Source organism: Centrocercus urophasianus, unplaced genomic scaffold (assembly GCF_019232065.1).
Source record: "Centrocercus urophasianus isolate 14NV4802_14NV808 unplaced genomic scaffold, USGS_Curo_1.0 seq_12, whole genome shotgun sequence".
In the NCBI taxonomy this organism is placed as follows: domain Eukaryota; kingdom Metazoa; phylum Chordata; class Aves; order Galliformes; family Phasianidae; genus Centrocercus; species Centrocercus urophasianus.
Genome location: NW_024884364.1, coordinates 43062038 through 43087825, shown reverse-complemented (window position 1 = coordinate 43087825; position 25788 = coordinate 43062038). Strand labels below are relative to the sequence as shown.

The 25788-nt window shown below is 43.0% G+C and overlaps 1 protein-coding gene across 1 annotated transcript in view; it reads right to left on the bottom strand.

Annotated features, from left to right (window-relative positions):
- Positions 1 to 13477, bottom strand: part of MAP7D2 (MAP7 domain containing 2) — a 76576-nt gene extending 63099 nt beyond the window's left edge. The window contains exon 1 of the mRNA XM_042809948.1: positions 13386 to 13477. Coding sequence (XP_042665882.1) covers positions 13386 to 13428 — 43 coding nt within the window. The 5' untranslated portion in view covers positions 13429 to 13477. The remainder of the gene's footprint in view (positions 1 to 13385) is intronic.
- Between the last annotated feature and the right edge of the window lie 12311 nt (positions 13478 to 25788).

The window sequence follows — 25788 nt, the reverse complement described above, 5'->3', positions numbered from 1 at the left end:
ACTGCTTGTTTACTCCTCTAGAATTTCTCAGAATGTTGGCACTGAAAATAACAAGCTTCATTCTTGCTTTTTAATCAACATCTCTAAAAAAATACATAAGCCCACTTACTTTCCATTGCCCTCCTTCCACCCTTCTCCTCCCCGCCCCCTCTTTTTCTTTCTTTTTAATTTCAATTCAAGCTCTTTGAAAAGCTCTGTATCCTAATAGCCAAGTCATGGTCACTGATTAGCAGATGTACCATCCTTGCAAATCTCAAGCCTCATCACGTAAGCTAAGTAGTAACGACAACATCAGGACAAATGCTGAGTTAGTGACTTGAAAAAATGATTAATTTTTACAGTAGAGTAGTCACACTAGGGGAAAAACATCCATGTACCTTATAAAGCTTTAGTTAAAACAATACATTGCTCATTACTGGTAACAAACAGCTACAGCTATGTCTTGGTAGCATAAGCTACACAAAGAAGCATGAGCTCTACGTAAGCAAGCCTTTCAGTGTACACAGTTTCCCCACAAAAAAACCTTGAGTGTGAGCTTTCTACCGCCTTCATATTTTGGACAAGAAAAGGCACAGGGGAAACGTTACTGCTCTCTACAGTTACCTGAAAGGAGGTTGTAGGGAGGAGGTGGTCAACCTCTTTGTCAAGATGACAGTGATAGGATGACAGGGAATTGCCTCAAGTTGCATCAGGAGAGGTTCAGGTTGAATAATAGAAAAGATTTATTTTTTATATATTAGAACAGGCTGCTCAGGGAGGTGGTTGGAATCATCATCCCTGAGGGTCTTCAAGAAATGCAGAGATGTGGCACTGAGGGGCATGGTTTCTAGAGCTACCGCAGTGATAGAGTAACGGTTAGACTGGATGATCTTAGAGGTCTTTTCCAACCTTACTGATTCTGTGATTCATTCACTGACACTGTTCTTCAGAGAATGGGTAGCTGCACAGCAAAAATCACTACATGATTTGCCAGAACTTGCCCATCCACACCCAGAGCAGAGACTCTGTTTGTTTTCAGGAGGACCTAAAAGCTCCTACAGAAAAAAATAAGAGTGAATGGACTCCCTCCTCATTTCCCACCACAGAGCTGCATATGCTATGCATGTTGGCTAATCAACAGTTTATGTGGGTCAGCATTTAAGAGTTATGTTAAAATAGAATTAAGAGGAGCATAAGAAGAATATTACTCGCATTTAGTGTGAAATGCTACAAATACAAATTAAAAAAAAAAAAAATAGAGGTTCTGCATAACTGCATTGAGATAAGGCTAGCCCCATGCTGCCCTGCAGCTCTGTCCCCAAAGGGAAGCCACTGCAACACAAGAGGATGCTTGGTGTCTCAGCCCTGTTTGTTCACGCCTATACACCTACTGCTTCCACTTCCACAATCAAGCAGCCTGTTTTCACTACCCTTGCCAACACCTCTGTGGAGCCCATCCAGCCCCTGCCTCCACTCCCACGTAAAAGGACACAGTTTAAAATACCTCTGCATGCAATTGTCTACTATGGTTGCTCTGCTTATCAAACACAACTGCTACATAATTTTCTGTCAACTATAAAGGTAAGACACTAAAGAAATAAGAGCAAGTATCCACCTCTCTCACTAGCTTACATACGCACCCAGGAGTCGCTTCCCGCTGGCTCCACGTGCCTATGCTCACACATAGGTTTGCTCCTCCTGACTATCACTGCTGCTGTGCCAAACATTTTAAAAAGCACATGCCTCATGCTGGAAGCACAGCATTAAAATAGCTGCTACTTCTCTATACTTAACAAGCTATCTGTGTAAGAGACGAAAATCATAGTATTTTCACAGGGAGAAAACTTTTAAGGACAAACCCCGCAATAGCTGTGACACAGCCTTAACTTATTATTATTATTATTATTATTATTATTATTAATTTACACTCCCCCGCAGTTTTTGTTAAGAGTGACAAAGCAAGGCTGAAACAAATAATAATTTTGTATGATGGCAGTTGTATATGGCCTTGTCTACCCGCTTCCCTTCAAATAGAGGAGAAAAAACTCACCCTCAAGTATGCAAAGCTTACATTAGGAGGGTCCTAATTACAGGTCCCGGTGAGAAGTACAGCTCAGCTTAGTAAGCCACCTTTCCTCTTTTCACAAAGCTACAGTAGACCCTTAACTGTCTTAGTAACTTAACAACCAAAGGACAGCATGTGGGTACGAAGAATAGAACTGGTGATGCTGTAGGAGGCAGCAGGGCCTCTTCTGCTCTCTCCTAATGTCTTCCATAAAAACCTTGCTGAGAAACAATAAAGTTCAGCTCCAGGTGTGCCCATAAGAAACATCTCAGCACTTGCTAATTGCATTACAGATTATGTGCTTCCTCCAGCGAGCTCACATCTGATGTTTTTTCCCCAACAAAACTCTAAGCAAGGAAAGTGGGGACTGTACCTTGCTATCCATGGAAGCCATCCATAGAAGCTACAGCTGGTGAGCGGTCTGGAGCAAAAGTCTTATGAGGTGCAGTGATTATTCAGTCTGGAGAAGAGGAGGCTCAGAGGAGACCTCATCACTCTCTACTGCTCTGTACTGGATTTACTTTGCTAATTTGGAACTGCGCTGATTAAGCCAACAAACCTACAAATCAGGGTTGTTAGATTATGTGAAATTAAACCCAAACAGCAGTAGGTTGGTCATAGACACAAAGGAAGTAAAAAAAAAAAAAAAACCTATACAGAAAATGGTATTGCTAGAAGCAGAACAACAGCAGCTGTTTATTCCACACCTTGCTCTGAACCCTCAGGGGTTTGGCTTCAGCTCATCCAGTCACTGCTTCTTGGAGCAAACCCAGAACCCCTCCCAAGATAAATGTCACACCTCAATTCCCGCCCTCTTTGACAGAGCTCACCTGGGCCTCCACAGCTGCACGCAGCTGCCCATGTGCCATGAAGCAGGACGTGGTGCTCCTTTTCCACAGAGATGGGGGGAGGAAACTGGCGTGTTTATACTATCATACGTACATGTAATTAAAAGAAATTACCTGCCCACAACCCTTGCCTTGCTGGAATGGTACACCCAACAGAAGCAGAGGAAAGAGCACCTCCGGCAGAGGGCCTCCGGGAGTATTGAGACAAAGGCCAACAAGGAGAGCGAAGTTCAGGGCACACCTGCACAACAGGAGGCTGGTGTGATCGTGCCAACAAACCACAGCTCTGCCCAACATAGTGAAGCTGGAAGTACCACTGGCAAGGAACCATGTGCTCTGGTAGCAACACTTCACATACAGAGATGAACCAAAACAGATCTGGGGCTTGAGAAGCCTGCCTGCCCAGAGCTTGAGAATAGGGGTAAGGATGGCTGGGTTGAATTGGCTTAAGTAGCAGAAGTCAATGAACGTTTTGGAAGGCAAAGAGAGGAATCAGCATGGCAACAAGAGCTGCATTCTCCCCCATGCCAAGGGAGAAGCTTGGAGGCAGGCTGAGCTACATGAGGCCTGCACAGTGCAAGAGACTGTGCGCTTGGACTGGCAGCAGGAGCTGGCACATTGGGAGCAGCAGGTAACTTGACAGAAGGGTACAGGCTACGTAAACACACACCCACCATAAACACTTTTGATTTTAGTACCATTTTATTGATGCACACAGAATTTATGGATTTTAAGACAGCTACCAACAACTACCACTGAGAAATGAAAGATATCTGATGAAGTCTTTGCAGACTGAGGAGCAAAGTTACTTCTGCTTAGACAAACCTAGCATCAGGAGCCAGGTCCTGAGCCACCCTGTCTGAGCTGCACTAGAAGAGGCTTTTGCTCCACAAACCTGACGCTGTCAGCTCTTATGAGCTTGCATAAGTTGCACAAAATTCCCATGCTGCAAACTAAATACTCTACTTTCGTATTCCATTCTACCTCCACCTACACGTAGGTAGAAATTGGGGTTATTCTGGCAAGGCATAAAACAATAGACTGGACTACAGAGCTAGAAACAAAGGATGGGGGCTGAACGTGCTCAGCTCTAGCTGAAAGTAAAGCTAGTTTTTGACTGTTGAACAAGTCTTCTTTATTCTTTTAATATTTCTGTTTAATGGGACTTCCTCAGCTGTCTGATTTTATGAAGGACTGTACAATATAATCTACCTGAAATGCTGCTACTTAGAACCAACTCCAGCAGCTCTCAGCCAGTAGGTCTAGCAGTCAGAATTCACATAGGACTTGTCCTATGTGCTAAGTCACCAACAGTAGTTTTGATTGGAGCTTCTCAAGATGCATGCATCACCAAAAGCTATCTGCATTAATTTCAGTGCAAGATAGCCATCAGAATAACATCTTGAAGATCTCTCCCCTCTACTCTCAGTCTGTAGCCTAAGGAAGCATATCATACTGCAACACTGGTTAACTGATAGCTGCTCTGAAGACTAGGAAAATGCTCCTCAGCCTGTATGTTATTACTTTTCATTTTCAAAGAGTTCTTTGATATGGTGATTCTCTGTTTTTGAACTGTCATGCCTGAAGCAGGGGGTTAGACAGCAAGGAATGTGATTTCTTTCTGCCTCTTTCCCCTTCCCAGTCTCCTTGTGCAGCTGTCACAAAGGAAAACTATGATCTGCTTCATCCCTTCAGGCTCCCACTGAAAGGCAGGTGGGCTGGTGAGAGGTCAATTCCTCTGGAGTCCACCTGATGGGTGCAGCCTCCTCCCTGGCCTCACACTTTTCACTTCCAAGGCTGGATGGAGTAAGATCCGCTCCACTGGGACACAGGAATGAGTACAGCATTGAGTACTATTACAGACCTGGAAAAAGGAGCAGGACAGAGCATGGGAACACATCCAAGTCTTCTGGACTGGTTTTTTGTGGGACATATGAAGCACACCATTTGCTTGCTGCAGTCTTATCCTCCACCCCCAGTGCTGTCTTCTCTGGAGGCCTAAAGACAACACAGCTAGGAGATGCTGGCTCTGACTAAGCCCATCCATCCTTAATGACCTCATAGGCAGGTGTGTGTGGATCAGAACAAGGAAAGACATTAAGAGGAGAAGAAAAGCCATCTTATAAGAAGCTCAAGAGTTAATCCAGCAGGTTGTCAGTTCACCAATAGCATAAGGTCATCATTAGCAGCAGCTAACTTGGCAACAAGGAATTTGTACAGTGCAAGGGTTTTACACACACACACACACACACACACACACACACACACACACACACACACAGAATTTAACAGTCTTCCAGGAACATTACTGTGCTGCTGTAAACACTTTCGGAGTTGCTGCGTGGCCTGTAAGCCTGTCAGCATGCTTTAGAAAGCACTTGTCACAAGGAACACTGGCTCTATGTGAAGACTTCCTTTACAATCTTCAGCATTACAAAAATTGGATTTGAAAGTGGATGTGCTCGTACTGCATAACATGACTTTCAGTTCCATTCACGCATCATTTAAGCAACTTCACTGCAGATTAAATGCATTAGGATCCAAGACCATCAATTCTTTTTGAGACATTCTTCAAAAGTATGAACTTAAAGGAAGCCTGAATACAGCCAGTGATTACAGTATGAGAAAGGAGAGTACCTCAGAGTGGGAGGACATAAATCAAAACACAGGGAAAAATGTATCACAAAGGGGAAATGCAAACCTCACCTTTGATTACAAAATATATTATGAAAAACAAACTCTTACTCTTGTTTGTAAATAACTGAGCTGATTACACCAGATATTTCTGTTTCACTTCCCTTCTGTAACATCACAGAATCCATTCCCTCTGCAAAATTCCCTCTTTTCTAAAGCATATCTCCCCTGCACATCACCCAAACATTTTCACTCAGTGCCATGACCTTGAGAACCTGCAAGCCACCATCCTCCTCAGAGCCTGATCCACAGCACATTTAAGCCAAAGGAAGGTCATCCTTTTATTACACTGCACCATTAAATCACTTCCCATGACTGTTGAAAATTGCCCTGTTTACTTAGAACCACAGCACTCAGTGTTACTAAACCCAAGAAGCATAATGGAAATACTTACATCTATTAATAGGCCATTAAGGGTAAGGGAAAAGATGCCCTGTGGCTGCAGCACTGTACTAAAAGTCAAGACACCATGAATAAAGGTAAGGCCCTACTCCCATTTCCCTGTAGGACAGTTAAAGGAGAACCAGTCCATCAACTATTTATTTTGGAAACAATGACTAGCCTGTCTTTTTATCAGCATTTCAAGATCCCAAACAACACGAGGAGAAAGGACTGTTCCCACTCCACCAGGGAAGCCCTGACGGAGCTGAGCCATCAACTTGTACCACCCTGGTGAGGGAAGGGAAATTAGCAACCCTTCATTCAAATATTCGAAAGAGCAAAGTGATAATGTGTGGGTAAACACTGTAATATCATCTTGTTCTCCTTCCCAGGACTAAAAGAAATGCTTTTGGGGTGTGATTGCCACATGGTCTACTTAATGGAGTAAAAAGAAAAGAAAAAACGAAGTACTTAAAAAAAAAAAAAAAAAAAAAAAAAACACCTGAGAATTAGTTAAAATACAATTAAGCATTGGAAGTTCATTCTAACTAAATAATCAAGGCTAGTTTGCACATATGACAGCACTCTTGGTTTACCAGTCAGGGAAAGATCATTCCTGCACTCCTTCTGTAGCTAACAAACCCAGACATGCTGCACAGCCACCAGCAACATTTGCATCTGTTTTAGGATCAAAGCCACATTAAAAACTGCACTACTCGACCACATCTCCAACCAAAATTAATTGCAGACTAGAAGTACTTCAATGAGTGTTTTGCTGAAATAAAGAATAGATCTGCTAGCTCCTGCTTGGCACGAGGCGAGTAATTTGATAATTCATATGGATTGAACCAAGCAAGGCATTCTTCCAGATCCTACTGAACTGAAACAAAACCACAACAAGCCCTCCAGCATCTGGCATTACAACAGACAGAACAATCAAATACAGTAAATACACTAACGTCACTAGCATTTTCTTAAAGATTTTTAGGACATTTTCACAGTGGCATCCACAGACTGATACATATGGTTACCATGTATTTTTAACCAGCACAACCTTTCCTATTCATATCAAGACGTCAGATAGGGATGATAAATTCTAGGGCTTTGTTTTATTCATCTAAGTCAATACAAGGAAAAAAAGAATCTATAAAAGAAACTACTCAGCAAACAAAGACAAATTGATTTATGAAGCTCCGTAAATTCCCTCCTAAAATGGTTGTTAAGCACTGGATCCACATGGCACTAAGGCTGTGGGGCACAGCATCCGTCCCTCTGCTCGTGCATGCGGATGCACTGATGTGCACGTGGAGGAAACAGGCAGAGAGCTGTGACATGGAGGACCAGCTCAGGAAGTGCCTCAGACTTGAGAAGCCCCTTAACAAAACCAAGTTAATGTGCATCCAGCGTGCCCTCCTCTTGAAAGGCAAATGCAGGCATGCAGGGATGACTTACAACACGGTTGTAATTATTAGTGAAGGGGCTGACTTCAAAACCTTGAACAGTTAGAGTCTATTTCTGTACTCAGCATACAAAGAAGCACGTGTTTACCAGTTTCTGGAATGCTAGAAAAAGAGATCTAAATACCTATGACTGCTCCAAGCATCTACTTCTGGAATAGGGTAAAAAAAAAAAAAAAAAAAAGTTGAGCAAAGGTGAATGCTAAGATGCAGAAGGAATCTCTTCTGTTGAATCACCACAAGAAATTCAGATTAACAGTACAGTTCTCAAATTATCTCAAATGAGAGAAGCACATATGTGTTGCACTGGCACACAAAAATCTGCATTTTCCATATTATATGTCTATTAAGAGCAGTGAAACATCAGTAAATAGTGTTTGCTACTGGCAGTTTTATTTATTTACCAAGAAAGTAACATGCAAGCAAAGTGACAGCAGAAACTCCAGCACGTGGAGAATCACAAGGGGCCTGAAGCATCTCGCTTATGAGGAAAGGCTGAGAGAGCTGGGACTGATCACCATGGAGAAGAACAGGCTGAGAGGGGATCTTATCAATGCTTACAAAAATCAAAAGGATGGGAGTCAAGAGGATGGGGCTAGGCTCTTCTCAGTGTCGTGCAGTGACAGAACAAGGGGCAGTGGGCACAAACTCCAACACAAGAAGTTCCATCGGAACACAAGGAAGAACTTTACAGTGAGGGTACCAGAGCCCTGCAACAGGCTGTCCAGAGAGCTGGTGGAGTCTCCTTCCCTAGAGATATTCAAGACCTTCCTGGATGCTTTCCTGCACAGTCTGCTGTAAGGAACCTGCTTCTGCAAGGGGATGGACTCAATGATCTCTAGAGGTCCCTTCCAGCCCCTGTGGTTCTGTGAGAAGTTGCTGAAAGCAGTGACCTGTAGGCAAGCAGCAACACTGCAGGCCCCACAGGAAGGCCACCAGTCACTGCACTCTGCGCACGCTCATGGAAAAGCAGCCAAAGGGCAACGAGGAGCCTGTACACAGCCTGCTGTTAATCCAAAGGTCACAGGAACACGGCATTGATCACAACAACGCAGATATTTCATTTTCAACTCCAGGAGGACAGTCTGCTTCCCACTGGTCAGGGAAGAGGCAACACACATTGCGGCAGCAGCAAAAAACCTATAGGCACTCAGGTGCCCTAGGATTTATGCTTCTAAGCAGTTTGACCCGGCATTCAGTAAGCAAAGATATGCAAACAGTACAGTAAATAAAACCAACCACAAACTTGACAAGATTTCACATCACAGAGGAGATAAATATTAAATAGTTAAGCAGAAATGCTGACTAACGTGGATCATTAATTTAGAGGGAGAAAATGAAGTAGGGTAGTACGGTTAGGTTGTAATTGGACTTGATGATCTTTAGGGTCTTTTCCAACCCGAGCAATGCTATGATTCCATGATTAAAGAGGAGAACTAAGATCTTACCATCAGATACTTTAATACATTGTTTCATTGCATGTACAGAAAGCCTGAGAGGTACATGCACAAAAGCAATTCCACCTGAAACATTTTAACCACCATTTAACCGGGACAATAAATATTTCACTCAGACCCTTGCAGCACTCATTCTCAGACAGGCGGAGAGCAAGCTGTCCCGGTTTTAGGAGCTCAGTACAAACAAGACAAAAAGAGTGTATTTACCATTTGAATGGCAGGCACAAAGTGAGAGGTGTGTTACATTATTTTAATCAATAAAACAGCTTTTTTTTTTTTTTTTTTTCCAGCTTACTAGTACAATGGATTCCCACTGCATGAAAACCATTTACCTCCCCTCTTCTCACCCTCACACATCAGCATCATTCATCATTATGGAAATGAAGCACAGAGGAAGGTGTTTATAAATACCCCACCTAAAGTCAGCCAGGTTAATGCCGTGCAGTGGAAGAAATCTTTGTTCAGCCAAGATTTCTTGTTGCTGTTTCAATCAATTTGATAGACGGACCACTGCATGACTGAAGGAGCACTAATTCAGCTGTTTGAGCACAAGCATAAGGGGAAACTAGCACATACCATATCCTTACATACACTGCCTTCAATTACAGAAAACACAGGTAATGCATCACATTGTGATAGAAATATCAAATACCAGTCAAGTACAACAAAATAACCCAGAATTTAAACATCATAAACCATGGTTAAAGAAATCTACTGTGGTACTGAAAGAACTCTGCTTTTTATTACTGCAGTAACCTTAGCCGGCTACAGCTATATTAAAAAAAATGCTACCCAAATTCTTCTCTCAGCCACAATGAGATTCACAGGAAAGGTAAAGCAAGACAGGCAACACAACTGTATTTAGGAAACTTGCAGACGCTTGTCATTGCACCCCAGCACAGGCAGCTGGGTTAAGCGCAGAAGTGAAAACCTCACAAGACTTGAAGTTATCAGGCTGACAGCAATTGTGAGAGCCAGCTAGAGGTGAAGGATGGGAAGCAGGAACACGACTTGAGCTACTTACTATTCAGTACTGTTAACATTCACACAGTTTGCATTAATTTCCTGAAGAGCTGTATTTCTTTCATAGACTCATGAAGGTTGGAAAAGACCACTAAGATCATCTAGCCCATCACACCAGGCCCATTAACCATGCCCCTCAGTGTCACATCTACAGCTTTCTTGAACACCTCCAGAGAGTGTGACTCCTTCACCTCCCTGGGCAGCCTGTGCCACTGCTGCACCACTCCGAGAAGCTGTTTTTCCTAATACCCAACCTGAACTTCCTCTGGCACAACTTGAGGCCGTTCCCTCTTATCCTATCACTGATGGCTGTGAAAAGAGGCCAACTTTCACTTCACCTCAGCCTCCTTTCAGGAATCAAAGAGAGAGCAATGAGATTTCCCCTAAGCACCCTCTTCTCCAGCCTGAACAGTCCCAGTTCCCTCAGCTGCTCCCCATAAAACTTGTGCTCCAGACCCCTCACAGCTTCGTTGCCCTTCTCTGAACACACTCCAGGGTCTCAACATCTTTCTTGTAGTCTTTTGCCACATCGTAAGATCCACTTATCTACTGAAGTCCTGTAGAGGCAATACGTTTTTCCCACCTACACTACATAGGCAGAGATAGACTTAAACTGCAAACAGCTGCTTCCAAAATCAACTGAGCAGCTCGAGCCAGGCATCGGTATGGGGCTGAAAGCTGCAAAGAAAGCCATGTCAGGAGCTGGTGAAAAAGTCCCATTCATAAGGGCTGGCCAAGGCAACTGGAGCCACGGGGGAAAACACACAAAGGATGAAATATTTTCTATTACCTCAACACTTTAAAAACTATCCAGAATTAAAAGACTTGCTTTTACTTTTCTATAGACCTAAAATGCATTAGTAAATGAATGACAGATTAGAGGAAGATATTGAAAGCATTCCTTGCTGTTTTTGCTCCACACACACTAAGAGACCAATAACTGTGAAAGCAGTAATTATATTTTATTTATTCATGAGAGGAAAACAAGCCTTATTTCTTCATACATCCATCATTCTTCATACAGTATCAACATGTAGAACATATACTTTTATTTACATGAAATATGTATAGGCTCCTTCAACCAGCATACCCAGAAATGATTACAAAATAAAAAAATCCCTGATGCATTTTCTCTGCTGCAGCCACCAACGCAAAGGCATCTATGTGATGCTACTCAACAGCACCTTAGAAGCACTATGAGCGCTATCAAGTCCCCAGGTGTTTCACACTCTTACCACACACACTTCAATCAATGTCACCCTTTTATTTCTAAACACTTTGAGTGCAAAGTGTTTGCACCGCAATTCAACAAAACTGAGAGTAAAGGCAATGACCTTTTTCTGTAGTCTTCTTTTATTTCTTCTTTCTTTTTTTTTTTTTATTAGATCAACAGAGTCTGTCCGATGTTATGATATTTTAATCAACAGAACACTAACCTTGAGAGCATGCAGAGTACTGAGCTCCTCTGAACAAAAACCAGTACTTGCAAAAGGTAACGTTGCACAGAGAGTAGCAAATCAATTAAAAGCATACTGTATGGTTTAAAGAAATCAGCTGGAAAAGCATTGCTCTTAAGAAGGAAAAAACACACAGTACTTTGAAAGAAATACATCTATGTATTCCTTTCACACACTGGGTTATGACTTGCAGTCTAAACGACATGTAGCTTTCTCTTAGACCCTCTTAGGGCTGACCAAACTTTTCTATAAGAAGAAAAGAACACATTTTGCTTTGCAAACCAAAGCGCTCAGTATTTCAATCTCTTAGAAGATGCATTAAGCAAATTTCACCAGGTAGCAAAAGGAAGATCAGCAATTCAGTATGGAGCAGCTTGTCCTTCAAACGCTATTTAGTCATTACTGCATTACTGTTACTACAGATGGTAGCAGCAATAACACCCACAGTTTGGTGTCACCTAATTCTTTGCCTTCCCTTACCCAAAACACTCCTACAATGCCTTCCCAGGCTGTAGCATCTCTGCTGCTTGCTGCACAGCTCAGATTTTCAGTCAAGGAAAGAGCTCCACATCTATTAATTGCTTGCACTCCAGAATTTTGCTCCTTATTATCCACATTGAACAAGTCTCCTCCCTAGCAGCCAGGAGATGCAAACTATTCCCCTAATGCAAGCGTGTTCATTTCAATGGGATTTAGGCAGATCCGGTCCACACTGCAGTCTGTGAAACATCCTAAGCACACACTGGCAACTCTTCCCCAGCACACTGTATACTATCTTCTATTAGCTGGTTCAAATTAAAAAAAAAACCAACAGAGCAAGGCACTTAGGCACTGGATGACATCTGCCTTGTGCCTGTCCCACAACATGCCCCATTTGATACCATCTTCAGTTACACCATATTTTCTATGGGTTCTCAGTTTCATATGCGGGGTGAAAAAGGGTCATAAGGTAAAAACAGGAAAACACAAGAAAAAAAAAATCCCTGTTAACAGGGAAGAATTCCTTATGCTTTAGAGTGGGAAGAAACTAGAAATATAAATTCTCAGCATTAGCTGTTTTTCTCCCAAGTGACCGATGGGGAACCAGAAACCTGAAGGCTGGAGGTGCACCGCTGCTCATCTGCAGTGGTGATGGGCAGGAGAATCAGAAGTCCTGGCTCTGACACAGTGTGACCTCGGGGCACTTCAAGGCTTGCATCCAGCTTCCTACTCAATACATTTGGGATAACAGCGCTTATCTCCCAAAGCAGCGGTAATGCTACTTTTAGAAGTTACACTAGCTCAGGACAGAAAGGAAATTAACTCTCCTTTCCGCCCATGCTATGGACGGATTGCTCACCACAAAGACCAGGCCCTGTATCAGGTGAGTAAGGTAAAAGCTCATTCCTTAATCACCACCCATCTCACACGCGGAACCAGGGCGAGGCCACGCAATCACTGTCACGATTCCATCCGACGCACACCCACGAGCTGAAGCGTGACGGTGCTCCTGGTCCCCGATCTCTGCCCCACTTCCTGTTGTCTCGTTGGTCACCCCAGGGCACGGGGCTCACAACCCCAGAGCCGTGCCAGCCCGCAGCATCGGGAGGCGCTTTGGTGGAGCCGTGCCCGCCCACGGGAGGCACTCCGCTCCGTACCAGCCCGACCAGTTTGCCTCCCGCCTTAGCCAACCACCGTAGGCAGGCCCGGGCACCGCAGAGAACTCGCTTTATGCATCGCTCCCTACTTTAGGGCAAACCAGAGCCTCCTCCCTCCCTGGCAGCAGCGCCAGCGGTCGGGGAAAATCACAACCGCACACGCGGCCGGCCCGGTTCACAAAAGCCGCCCATGGCCAATACGTGCCGCACCACGCAGCCGGCACCTGCGCCTCCGAGGAACCCCCTCCCCGGGCCCGAGATGGCGGCACCTGCCGGGAGGGGAGCGACCCTCGCCGGCGCCCGCGGGGTTCCCCGGGTTGAGGAGGGCAGCGGGCGAGGGGAGGGCGCCGCCGTCCCGGGCACCTGGCAGGGCCGCGCTACGCTTACCTGCCGCCCGCGGGGAGCCCCGCGCCGCCCCCGGCTCCGCCATCTTCCTCCGGCCGGCGGTCCCCACCGACTCGGTTCGGCGCTTCGCTCCGCTCCGCGGCGCCCCGCGGCCGCCGCACAGGCGCACTGTCCGTCCGGCGGCACCTGACTCCGCGCGGCGGGGAGGAGCGGGGTTGGGCGCGGAGGCGGCTGCTTGGTGCCGTTCGGTGGCGGTTCCCGCCCCGCCAGGTATTGCCGTCGCCCCGCCCAGCCGAGCTGGGGGTCTACGGGGTGAGGTGCAGCGTGTGTCCTCGGGAGGCCCTGGACGAGCCGTGTCTTTGTTCAGGTCCGCACATAGGTGGCCTCGCTATGGGATCGTGCTTAATTTCAGAAGAGGCAGGGGATTGGAGAGACGTCTTTTTATTCTCATACAATCACAGCAGGGCTTGGGTTGGAAGACACCTCAAAGCCCTCCCAGCCCCAAACCCTGCCATGGGCAGGGCTGCCCCCCACCTGCTCAGTTGCCCAGGGCCCCATCCAACCTGGCCTTGAGGCCTCCAGGAATGGGGCACCACAGCTTCTCTGGGCAGCTGTGCCAGCACCTCACCAACCTCTGAGTGAAGAATTTCTGTGTAACACCTAACCTAAATCTCCTCTCTTTCAGTTTGAAACCATTCTCGTCCTATCACTATCAGGCCATGTAAAAATCCGCTCCCGATTCTACTTATAAGCTCCCTTCAAGTACCGGAAGGTCTTTTCTCCTAAATATTTATATACTCAAATCATCAAAAAGACCTAGAACTTTCAACACGCTACTTACAAATTCATTGTGTTCCTGCCATCTCAGCCTTTGGAAACACTGGAACACAGGTCATCACTGTTATTCCCATGGCACTGCCTGAAAGTCCTATTAGAGCCCACTTTACAGCCAAAGATTGGCCAGCAGTTATGTCCCCATTGTCTTCTCATCCAGCTGAAAATTCAGACCGCAGTCAAAAACAAGCAGAGGAGGAAAGAAACTTTTTCTTTTCCTTTTTTTTTAAGCACTTTCTTTGGTATTCCTGCTGTGTCTCGATGTAAATAGAGCTTTCTTACTAATTGCAAATTATTCTGTTGGGATTTGTCCTTCATCTCTGCATTCAAGAGCTGTTCCTGTGTTTGGGTGTGCACATCCCACCAGGGAGCTTAACCAGGCAGATGTGCCTTTTGTTGGTGCATGTGGCAGTAACTATTCCCAATGTCACCTTACCAGTTACAGACTCTATTTTTATTATATATTAATGTCAAATCTTAACTATTTCAAATGACATTTCTCAGGCTACGCTTCTATCTGGGTGATTACAGTGATTATACCTGTTTAGGGATGACACTGTACCACTTTGCTCACATTATAAAAGAAAATTCTTACATATGTTATTGTAGGAGTGCCTCCTGTTTTCCAGGGCCTCCTTTGGCAGTGCCTTCAGAATGAAGGATTCTCTGGGAACCTCAGTTTGTCCTTGTGGGAACAGCTGGTCCAGCAGCAATTGCATAGGCTTGGTGTTGAGTGAAAGGAAATGAGATGAGTTTCCAGGACTGGAAATTAGTGAAACGGGATGCAGATGCAGAAGATGCAAGGAACAAGGATGAAGAAAAGTAGCCATGAAGCTGGAGGAGGGGATATGAGCGCACCTGCTGGGATATTTGTGCAGGAGCCAGGGCTGGTGTAATGGTACAGACAGGGCTACAGGAGGATGTGCCCTGGGGAGAGTGAGCTGGCTCATGCTGGCTGCCAGCCAGTTGTGAAGCCCTTAAGTGTGTCCCATGGAAACGTAAGTAGTCTCCTATGCCGTAATGTCTCTGATGGCTGCTCACAACCTGGCCAGCATTCAGCCTGAGAGCTGTGCGATGAAAAAGAAGAGATTTTTAGAGAAAACTTAAGAAAGCACCAAGAGAAAAAAAAGAATAAAGCAGCAAAGATAAAAAGCTCTTCTTCAACTCTGTAAGTTATGTGATGTGACTCAGTCTTTAAATCACTTTCTCTATTTTTTCCCCAAGACTCCTGTTTCATTCTGTGCAAAGGGTGGTGTTTAATTAATATATAGTTCTTCAGTGTTTGTGTTCATTTTCATCATGTAAAGTGGAACCTTTCATGTCATCTTTATTGTACATTCTTCAAACCCTGCCTCGAAGGCAGGTTCATTAATTTCCTTGATGGCTTTCCTGCGGTACTCTCATGTCATCGTTTTAGCTTCTTCAAGCATTAATGAATTAACTTTATAACATCCTTCTAAGTCGAAGTAGTGCTATTATCATATTTAACACAAGGGGAAGAAATAACTGAAGGCAATGGATCTGGAGTGCCCGCAGTTGCTTGTTAACTCCTTTATGTGCTGACAGGTTGTTGAGCCATCAGCTCCCCAGTCATGCAGTCCTATGGGAGCTGTCCCCAGCACGGCCTATGGGACGCCGTGTTGGGCACTCCAGCTAGAAAGGAGCTCCTCGGTCTTTCACTGATTGAAACTCTGGTAACTCTTGTGCTGGATGGGTTTATTTTAAAGCATTTTTAAATTTCTTTTATGGTATGTCATGTTCTTTCTGTTAAAATCAATAATATGCTGGGTTGCTTTTGTGGAAAACATTTATAACGTCTCCTTTTACGCATCATAGCCTTTTTCTTTCTACCTCCAACTTTGTAGTCCACTTTCTTGGATGCTTCTCCTCCCTGTTAACATTCACAAACATCTTCTTTCTGATAACTATTGTGTATGCTTACAGGGAAAAAAAAATGCTACTGGGAGCAAAACCGGGCTCCCATGAAATTCCAAATCCACAGTCACCAAACAACCAAAGAGGTCCATCTTGAGCCACCCATTTCAGCATGAGAGGAGGACTGATGAGAGTAGATTAGAATGACCTATTTTGAATGTAATAGCTGCAGTCATCTGCCTCTTACATACAGTCTATCAGGGATGGAACTTTATCCACTCCTTGGAGTTAATCTTCTTTTGCTGTCCGTCCTGAATCTTCTAACTCTGATGTCTAATGCTGACGTCTATGTATTTTTTTCTTTTAGAAATTTTTAGAAATTACTACAAGTTTTCAGCAGGAGCTCTATTTAAACAGGTTTGTCTGGATATTCATATGTAAGCTACAAAGGCACAGATGGGTCTAGAGCTGCGAAAATCTCAGGAGTAAATCTGCAGAAAGGTATAAGGGAGATCTTGAAGATGTAGGCAGGGAGCAGCTGGCAGGACTGTTAATTTTGCCTCCTCAGCAGACATTAAAGTAAAATCTATCAAAAGAGGTCTGTTTTTATTATTATTTATTTATTTATTTATTTATTATTTTTGTATGTTACAGTTGTATCTATGCAACAAAATCTCTCTTTTCCTAGGATTGCTCCTAAGGGGACACAGAATGATGAGTCCCGAGCAGAACAGTCAAATCTTCTACACAACCCATCTCCTGAGTTTCTGCTCCACTCTGTCATTTTCAATCAACCAGCCTAGCATCACTCAAAATCTGCATGTCAGAGATGTAAAATCCAGTTCTCCAAAGCAGTGTTTGACTGCTCTAGCTTCAGAATTGTTCTTTCCTTTCTAAAGCTCCCAGAGGTCTAATGCCTCATTGTTAACGCCTCATCTCTTACAACTTCTGAATGAAATGGAGTGCTTGTAGCAAAGTCTTATTGCAGATAATACAAATTCTCTTGAAGACAATTACTCCTCTTCGTTGGATAAGTTGGTGTCCTCTGAGAAAGTCATAACATGACTGGAAAGCTAAAAAAGAGTTGTAACACTTGTATAAGAAACCAAAGACAGGTGACAGGTATAGCTAATTATAGTTATTTCTGACTGTTGAATGATTAATCAACTTAGACTCAGTATGATCATAGAGAATATCTTTTTTCTTTTTTTTCCCAGTCTTTTGAAACCTTTCTATGACATGTCCTGGTTGTGTCAATCTCAAAGCTACATATCAACAGGAAAATGGTGTTCTCTTTCAAAAACATATTTTTGAAGGGCATTATTTCTAAAGGACTTCTGCTTTTAGTTCTGAATGGTTTTAAAAATCCAGCTGTATGTGTTCTGGTGAAATGGCTTCTACTTCTGTTTGTCTCTCTATGCCTGAGAAGCTAAGGGCAGATTACATGCAGGAATTAAATTGCCTTTCAGGTTCCCCCAGTTGAGGAGCAGGACCAACATTTAGTTCAGTCTGGCGAAGCTTGAGCTACATCTGTCTACTTTATTTTTAAATACTTACATAGCTGGGAAGTGTCATTCAATGAATAATGTCAGCCTAATGTTAAAATAATTTGTAGGATGAATCATAATGGATGGCTTTGTATTTGGCATTTGGCTCACTAAGGGTGTAGTAGCTCTTCTCCATGTGAAAGTACAGACTTAAAAAAATCCTACATTATGCTAAATCACAGTTCTCCTACCTTAACAGCCTGTGCTATAGGTGATGTTGTAGGCTCCCTGTGTGCCTTGACACAGGAGCACGCTCTCATTGGTGTCACACATTTATGGCACCTTGACTTGGAAGAGGTGGACACCAGTGGTGCACAAAAATAAGTGAAAGCACAGAGAGATAAGTTCTCTCTTCATCCTGTCCCACGTTATTTACTGATGGCACAGGCATTTTAAGTCATGTATGAACGCAGACCTGCCTATGCACAGCTTCTTTACTGAGCACAGCAGTGGGAGAAACAGCACTGGAATGCAGCACAAACCTATTTCACACCTGATTTCAACAGAATATTATTTTTTTCATCAGTGTTTCATTAAAAGGATGATACATGCTGTTCCTCCTGTTTACCCTAAAATAAGCCTGTCCTTGTTTACTGCCCAATACCTGTTCTCCAGATTCAAAACATCATGAACCACAAACTGTGAGAGCTCTGTTATTAACCACCTTGTGGAATAGTGGCCAGATCTCACTGGGGGACAAACAAACTAGATCTAGATGCATTTTGTATTACTTTTGATTCTGTGATTAAACTAAAGGTTCCTTACTGCAGTATTGGGCACAGAAAAGGCAAACACTGTGCTTGCTTTTCATGCTCTAACAGGATGTGACACAGTCATAGCATTTGCTTGGAGAGGCAGGGGAAGATAAGCCATGCTGGGTAAGGAAGGAATGTCTGCCCTGCAGGCATAGAAACGCATTCTGTATTTTATGTTTCTCTTCACCACCTGCTGAAGTGATTGATATTTGCCTGCAGTTATTTGTAGTATTTTTGTCTAGCTGCACCAGCGTGCTTTGCCAGGAAAAGGAGCACTCTTTCCCCAGCAGTGCATCTATTCATACAGGGGGTGGTTGTGCGTGGACAGGAACCGATCTGCATTTATGTGACAGTGAGCTGTCCTCAAGGTTATGGAACATCAAATCCTAAGATACTTCTACTCTGATTGAATGCTCAAAATAGCGTTAAACTAATTAAGGTTAGTTATCGGTGAATAATAATTCTACTCCACTGAATGGCAGATAGTCAGTGGAGAATTTATTTTCTTTTACTTTTGTTATTAAAATAGTGTCCTATAAATGCACATTTGGGCATTTGGAACAGGTTGCCCAGGGAAGTGGTGATGTCACCATCCCTGGAGGTGTTTAAGGAAGGGATAGATGCAGTACTTAGGAACATGGATTAGTGGGCAATATTGGCAGTAGGAGGGCAGCTGGACTAGATGATCTTAGTGGTCTTTTCCAACCTTAATGATTCTGTGATTCTAAATGAGTCATCTTGAAGGGAAGTTATGACTTGAACACAGACTAGGTGTGTCTGTGACATATATTACTGAGCAGAACTGGAAACTATTGGCATGCTTCAGTATTGCTTCTCTGCATGCAACAAATAAGGATTTTATTTACTTTCATTGTCAATTATCATTCTTCCTTAGCTTCCACAGCCCAGCACATGTGTTCATCCACATGACCTGGTGCATTAAAACAGTATAACCACAACACTGGTCTCAGTGATTCTGTGGTTGCTTCAAAGCATGATAAATCAGAATATGCCTATAGATCCAGTCTGAAGGTCTCCTAGTGATTAAAATGAGATCAATATTTTTGAAGCAAGTAGTATTTGAAAAAAAGGTAGCTAAGCCTCAAATCAATGAGTATAGGATATTATACTGAACATTTAAACACCAAAGGGGGAGGATTTTATTGACAAAACTTGCTCATCAGGAATGAAATGGATCCTCAGGCTGAGCTCTACTAACACAGTTACAACAAATCACACAATCTGCCTTTGAACAGAAAAATCAAATACTTTAGTTTATAATGCATAAATAGTCAGCAAAGAAATCTCAAATATATCATCTGTAAAATGATTTTATGTAAGTTTCAGAGAGGTGTATTTAGGATGTTGTGCATTTCAAAACCTGTGTGAATGTCAGATGTTAATCAAACATTAACTCTGTGGGTGAAGGACTGCTCTCACACAACTAAGGATCACTTTTTTTCCTTGCTACAAACCCAGCAATTGTGTCACTTCCTCTAATTTTGAAGCATATAGTAGTTATAACTAAGCAAACATGGTGAATGCCATCTGTAAATTTTTACAAATACAATTTCAGACCTCTGTAGCTGACATAAAAGAGATCCAAAGATGAAATAAAAAGATCTGGCAGTTGCCAGTGAGTTAAATTGAAATCACAGATTCTATGAAATTAACTCAAAGAACTGTACCAAATCCATCATGTTTTCATGGTCATTTAGCATATTTTCTGAATTCCAGGTGTTTGACAATTTAGTCTTTCTTTTTTGTCTTGAAAATCATATCAAATTACATTTCAACTAAATATCTTGCTATTTGGCAGTCTTACTTTCTAATTTCTGCTTTCTATATTGGGCTGCTCAAAGTTTTCTAAAATTAATTTGTGATAATGACAAGATTCATTTGCTCAACCTTCAAGCTCAAATTAAAAAAATATTCTGATACAATTTGCTCAACTGGTTGGAAAAATTAGGGAATTTCCATCCAATGGGAACACTGTCATCTCAGAATTTAATTTAAATCCAATTCATTCAAATGTAATGGAAATTACTTACTTGGAACAACAACAACAAAAAAATTGTTCTGCATATGAACACTTGTATTTCTTCTTGCTATATAGTGGAAAGATTTCCTAGCACTTTTACATATATCATGAGGTTGGATATTAGGAAACACTTTACCGAAAGGGTTGTGAAGCAGTGGAATAGGCTCCCCAGGGAGGTGGCTGAGTCACCATCCCTGGATGTGTTCAAAAACCGTTTGGATGTGGTGCTCAGGGACATGATTTAGCAGAGGGTTGTTACTTAGGGTAGGATGGTTAGGGTGTGGTTGGACTTGATGATCTTTAAGGTCTTTTCCAACCTGAGCGATTCTATGATTCTATGATTTGATGATCCTATGGTCTTGCTATTGCAGCACAGAGAGTCCTGTGAGCACATCTAGGAATGGTTAAGTCCTCCAGTCTGCAGACTTGACCTCTTCCCAGTTTGTGCCATTACTCAAGACACTTCTTTTCAAAATGACATGACAGAGATCTCCATCCCTGCCTAAATCCAACCCTTGGACTCTCTTGTGTGCTATAAGCTCTCAGTGATTCTTCAGTACGGTGTTTTTATTATTGTTTTCCAAATAATTTTAAGTTGTGAAATTATGTGAAATGTGAAATTATGTTTTCAAACTTAAACTGCTATTTATTGCTTTCAAAGCTCCTCACCTGTCTAAGCTGCAAAGAAGAGTGCTCTTTGCTGAAGCTGATGTGACTGAGAAGATACCCTGGAGGTTGGGGATGAATGGAAGGCTGGAAGGTGAGCAGTACAGTTGAGACCCTGGACTCTGGAGAAGCAAACAGGACCTTACTCAGCTATTGCTAATCTGGAACCTCAGTGGAGCTATCATGAAGGGAATGGGTGGGTCTCTAAAAGTGAGAGCTCAGTAACAAACCTTCTTGTCATGCAGGAAGCCTGGGAGTTTCAGAAAGTATGCATGGCCAGTGAGGAGTTTCTCAGTGAACTAGCACTCAAGAAGAGACTGGAGAAGAGGCAGAAACAAGGACAGGCAGCAAAACAGAAGCTAAAAAGCAGTGTTAGGTACTTAGTGTCAAAATCAGAAAAGTCAAAATGGAGCTGCAGCTGAGACTGCTGAGGAGAACTGATGGGAACAAGAGAGATTCTGCAAAATGCTAACTGGAAAAGGATGTTCAGGGAAAATAAGCTCTTAATGAGAATAGATAACAGTGAAGAAGCTAAATTACTCAATGTCTTTTTTTCTACTACCTTCAGAGCAAAAACCTACTTCCATAGTGCCTGCATGGTACAAGAAATTAACAGCCAGCAGAGGAGGGCCAACTTAGACACTAGAGGAGCAGCATTTGTTCAGATCCGTTGGGTTTCTCCAACAAGCTGATGGGAAGCCTTCCTGATCCTGTGGTCATGATGCCACTGCCAATCTTTAAAAGAGGCAAGAAGAATGGCTCAAAAATAATCAGTTTCACCTCAAACAGTTTAGAGGACATGCAACATTTAGTCAGGGGCGGTCAGCCCTGGAAGATAAGTCCTGTATGAGCTGCCTAGTATGACAGAATGACTGGCTCTATGGACAAGGGCAGAGTAGTGGGTGTAATGTACCTTGATTACAGTATGCCCTTTCGTACCACAGCCCCAGCCTTCCCCTCTGGAAACTGAAGAAAGATAGACCAGACAAACAGACTTTTAGATGGACTGAAAGCTGTATGTATGGATCATAAGCCTGTAAGGATAGCAGTCAATAAGTCAACATTTGGCTGTTAATTAGCAGAGTTCCCTGGGGTCCATATTGGCACCCTATTCACGCCATTATTGACGGTGTAGTGGCAGTGCAGAATTCATTCCCAGCAGATCTGCAGATAGCACTAAATTAGGGAAGTGGAAAATTCAGCCCAGACAGACCCTGATAACCTCAAGGATTGGACAGAGACCTTGTGATCCATATAAGAAGTATGAAATTCTGCACCTTGAACAGCTGGAATAATCCCCTTGATGGGTACATGCTGGGAAGCGACTGGCTGGGCAATAGTTCTGAGGGTTACAGTGTGCTCCAGATTGAATGCGAGCGCTCAACTTGCTCTTGTAAAAGAATCTGTACACCAGGATACATTAGAAGCATGGCCAATACATCCAAAGAACTTTGCTGATCATTTCTACCTGGTACTGGTGAGACTGTACCTGAAACACTGTGTTCATTTTTTTATACCTCTTGTCAAGAGGGATGTAACTGGAGAGTTCAGTGGAGAGCTTATCAGAAAGCTATGGAGGGGAGTCTGGAGGAGCTGCAATTAGTCTGGTAAAAGGGAAGCTAAGAAGTGATGTAACAAGAGTTTACAACTGTTTGAATAATAATTATAAAAGTGGCAGACCCAAATTCTTCCTGCTAGTGCCGTCTATTCTAAGAAAGTGGAACTACCTCTACGTATGGTGTGGGAGGCTCAGTCTGGACATCAGGATAAACAAGAGGGTAGTTAAGCAGTACATCAGAGGGATGGAAGAACATTTGTCACCTTTTTAAGACTCAGGCAAGGCCGTGAGGAACATAATGCAGTGCTGAGCTAATCCAGTTCAAAGATAACCTCAAGAGGCACCTTCCAACCAGTCCTTGCAGCAGGCCTCAGGTCTTCATGATGTCTTACTATTAAGACCCTATTATTAAAACGAACTGTTCATTAACTTGTTTGATCACATGAATGGTGGTAGAAGATTGTCACCTAGCCTGTTTGGAAAGAGACAATTTTGCAGATGGAAAACACCTTGGTGAGTTGTGTAACTGAGACAACACCTCTCATCAACCCACTTTGTGGAGATGATAGAAGTGCAGCAAGAAACTTCAGCTAAGGAAAGGGATTCAAGTCACATATCCCTCACTTCCTTGCCATGGTACTCACTCATCTTTCTGGCTTAAATGACATAGTCGCATACCTCATAAAAATGTGAATATGGACTCAGTTTTTATTCTGCCACAATTGAAACAAAGAACCTAAATTAATTATCCATTTGTCTTTGGCCTTCTATTTTCAAAGCATTATCCACCTTCTTTGCTCTGTGGGAAATACTTTGGTATAAACATACTCATTTTGCTGTGAGTACACTGGTTCTATAACGTCAGACTAGTAGTTTCCCACGCTGCATGATATAGAAAACATGTCTTTTTCTCAATTGCATCATGATTTTCTTTCTTTGTAATGAGATGCTGAAGATTATTTTTTTCCTCTAAATCCGTGGAGTGTCATAATTTTTATTACTTAGGAATAAAGTGCATAGGAGCAACAATGTTTAGATCTCAATAAAAGATGATTTTGAAATTATTATGCTATCATCAGTAAACAAGTTTTAGATCATCCTCTGAAGCAGAGGAAATTGAAGAAACTAGACCTATCAAGGAATTGTGTTCCTATATCTTTGAATATTTATGTGGCCACAAATTCCTACCCAAGCAATACTGGATGGTACTGAAGAGAAATCTTTCAAAAGGGGGTGAGCTAAATTGATCTCCATGCTTTGGATTTAAAATGTGGATTTTTGTTACTACTTGCAAGAGGCAAGTTGCCATGCTGAGGAGAGTCCATGATTTCTATAATCTGAGGCAAATGACAATAAGGTCACTTATAGTCAAGAGGATTTACTGGTGTCACCACTAGCAGAACTTGTTTTACCATATTCAGGGGAGCACAAATTTGCTTGTCTTTGTCTAGAGGTGTGGGGTGGTTGTTTTTTGTTCTGTTTTTTAAATTAAAACAAACAAACAAACAAATATCCACAGAGGGCAGTATATATACATATGTTCTACGCATCTGAATTTTTCCTTTTGTTTTGGATTTTTTCTTTAGATTCAGTATTATAGGCTTCACTGAGGACATACTGTCTCCAGTGGAGAGGATCAGAGCAGCTGTGCTACAAGAAACTAGAATCAGATGCCACCCGATGTGATGCACCCAATACACTCACATGCATTCTGGCACCTGGCTGATGTCACTGTGAAGCCACTCCTGCTAATCTCTGAAAGATGACCATGATCAGGGCAGGTTCCTAAGGACTAATAAAAAAGCAAATGTCACTCCTATGTTTAAGAAGGGCAAAAATGAGGATTCAAGATCCCACAGGGAAGATGGCCTCATGTCAGTTCATGAGAAGGTGATGTAAATCCTCCTAGAAAAGATTTCAAAACATACTCAGATGTTTGGGAGTAGTCGGAATTGATTTGCAAAGTGAAGATCATGCCTCCCCTGTGATGAGCTATGCAAGTGGCATGCTGAAAGAAGAGAGGCCAGTAGATGTTTATGTTGGCTTGAGCAAGACTTTCAGTGCAGTTTCTCATAACATCCTCATAGATAAGGTGATGAAATACAGACCAGATAAATGGACAGTAGAGTGGACTGAAAGCTAACTGAACTGCCAGGCTCTAAGGGCTGTGATCAGTGATGTGAGGTCAAACTGGAGGCCAATCACTAGTAGTGTACCTGGGAGTCAGCACCTCCCAAAGTCTTCTTTAAGGACCAGGATGATTGGATCAGAGCCTTAGCAGATTTGCAGGTGACAATACTGGGAGCAGTCGATACACCCAATGGGTGTGCTGTCATTCAAAGGGACCTCAACAAGCTGAAGAAATGGGTCAACAGAATCCTCATGGCATCCAGCAAACGGGAATGCCAGGTGCTGCATCTGAGGAGTAATAAACTCATGCACGTGTACAGGCTGGGGGCCGACCAGCTTTACAGAAAAGGACCTGGAAAATCCTGGTGGACAAGTTGAACATGAATGAGCAATGTGCCTTCGTGGCAAAGAATTCCAGCGGCACCCTGAGCTGCATTAGGCAGAGCACCTGCCTGCAGGTCAAGGGAGGTGATCCTTCCCCTCAGCACTGATGTGAGACAACTGAAGTGCTCTGGATTCCTCCACAGAAGGAGGGGATGGACATATTGGAGTGAGTCCAGTGAGGGGTCACAAAGATGGTTATGAAACTGGAGCATCTGACATACAAGGAGAGGCTGAGAGTTTGGATTGTTTAGCTTCTTTCTCATATCCAACTTAAATCTCCCCTCATTTAGTCCCCATTTCCCCTTGTCCTGTCATCACAGACCCAAAGGCCCAAACTAAGCTGAAGACGTAAGTGCATGTAAAAATGGTCTCCTTGTAGAAGGCTGTTTATTCGTCTCAGGAATGTGAAGTGACAGTCTGGATCTCCTCTCTTCTGCCAACTAAGTTAATGGCTACTATCAAAATCAGTTTCAAAACCACAGAGTTGTAACTTTTTCAAAAATGGTTCACAGGCAGTCCATGAAACATGAGAATTGTGTTCCTCTTGCTCTCTCTTCCCAAAAATGTTTTCAGGTCTGCATTTCCATGGATATGAGTAACCAACATCACCATCTGGGGGTGCAGCTTTCCCAGGCACATTTGATTGCCCTGAAGA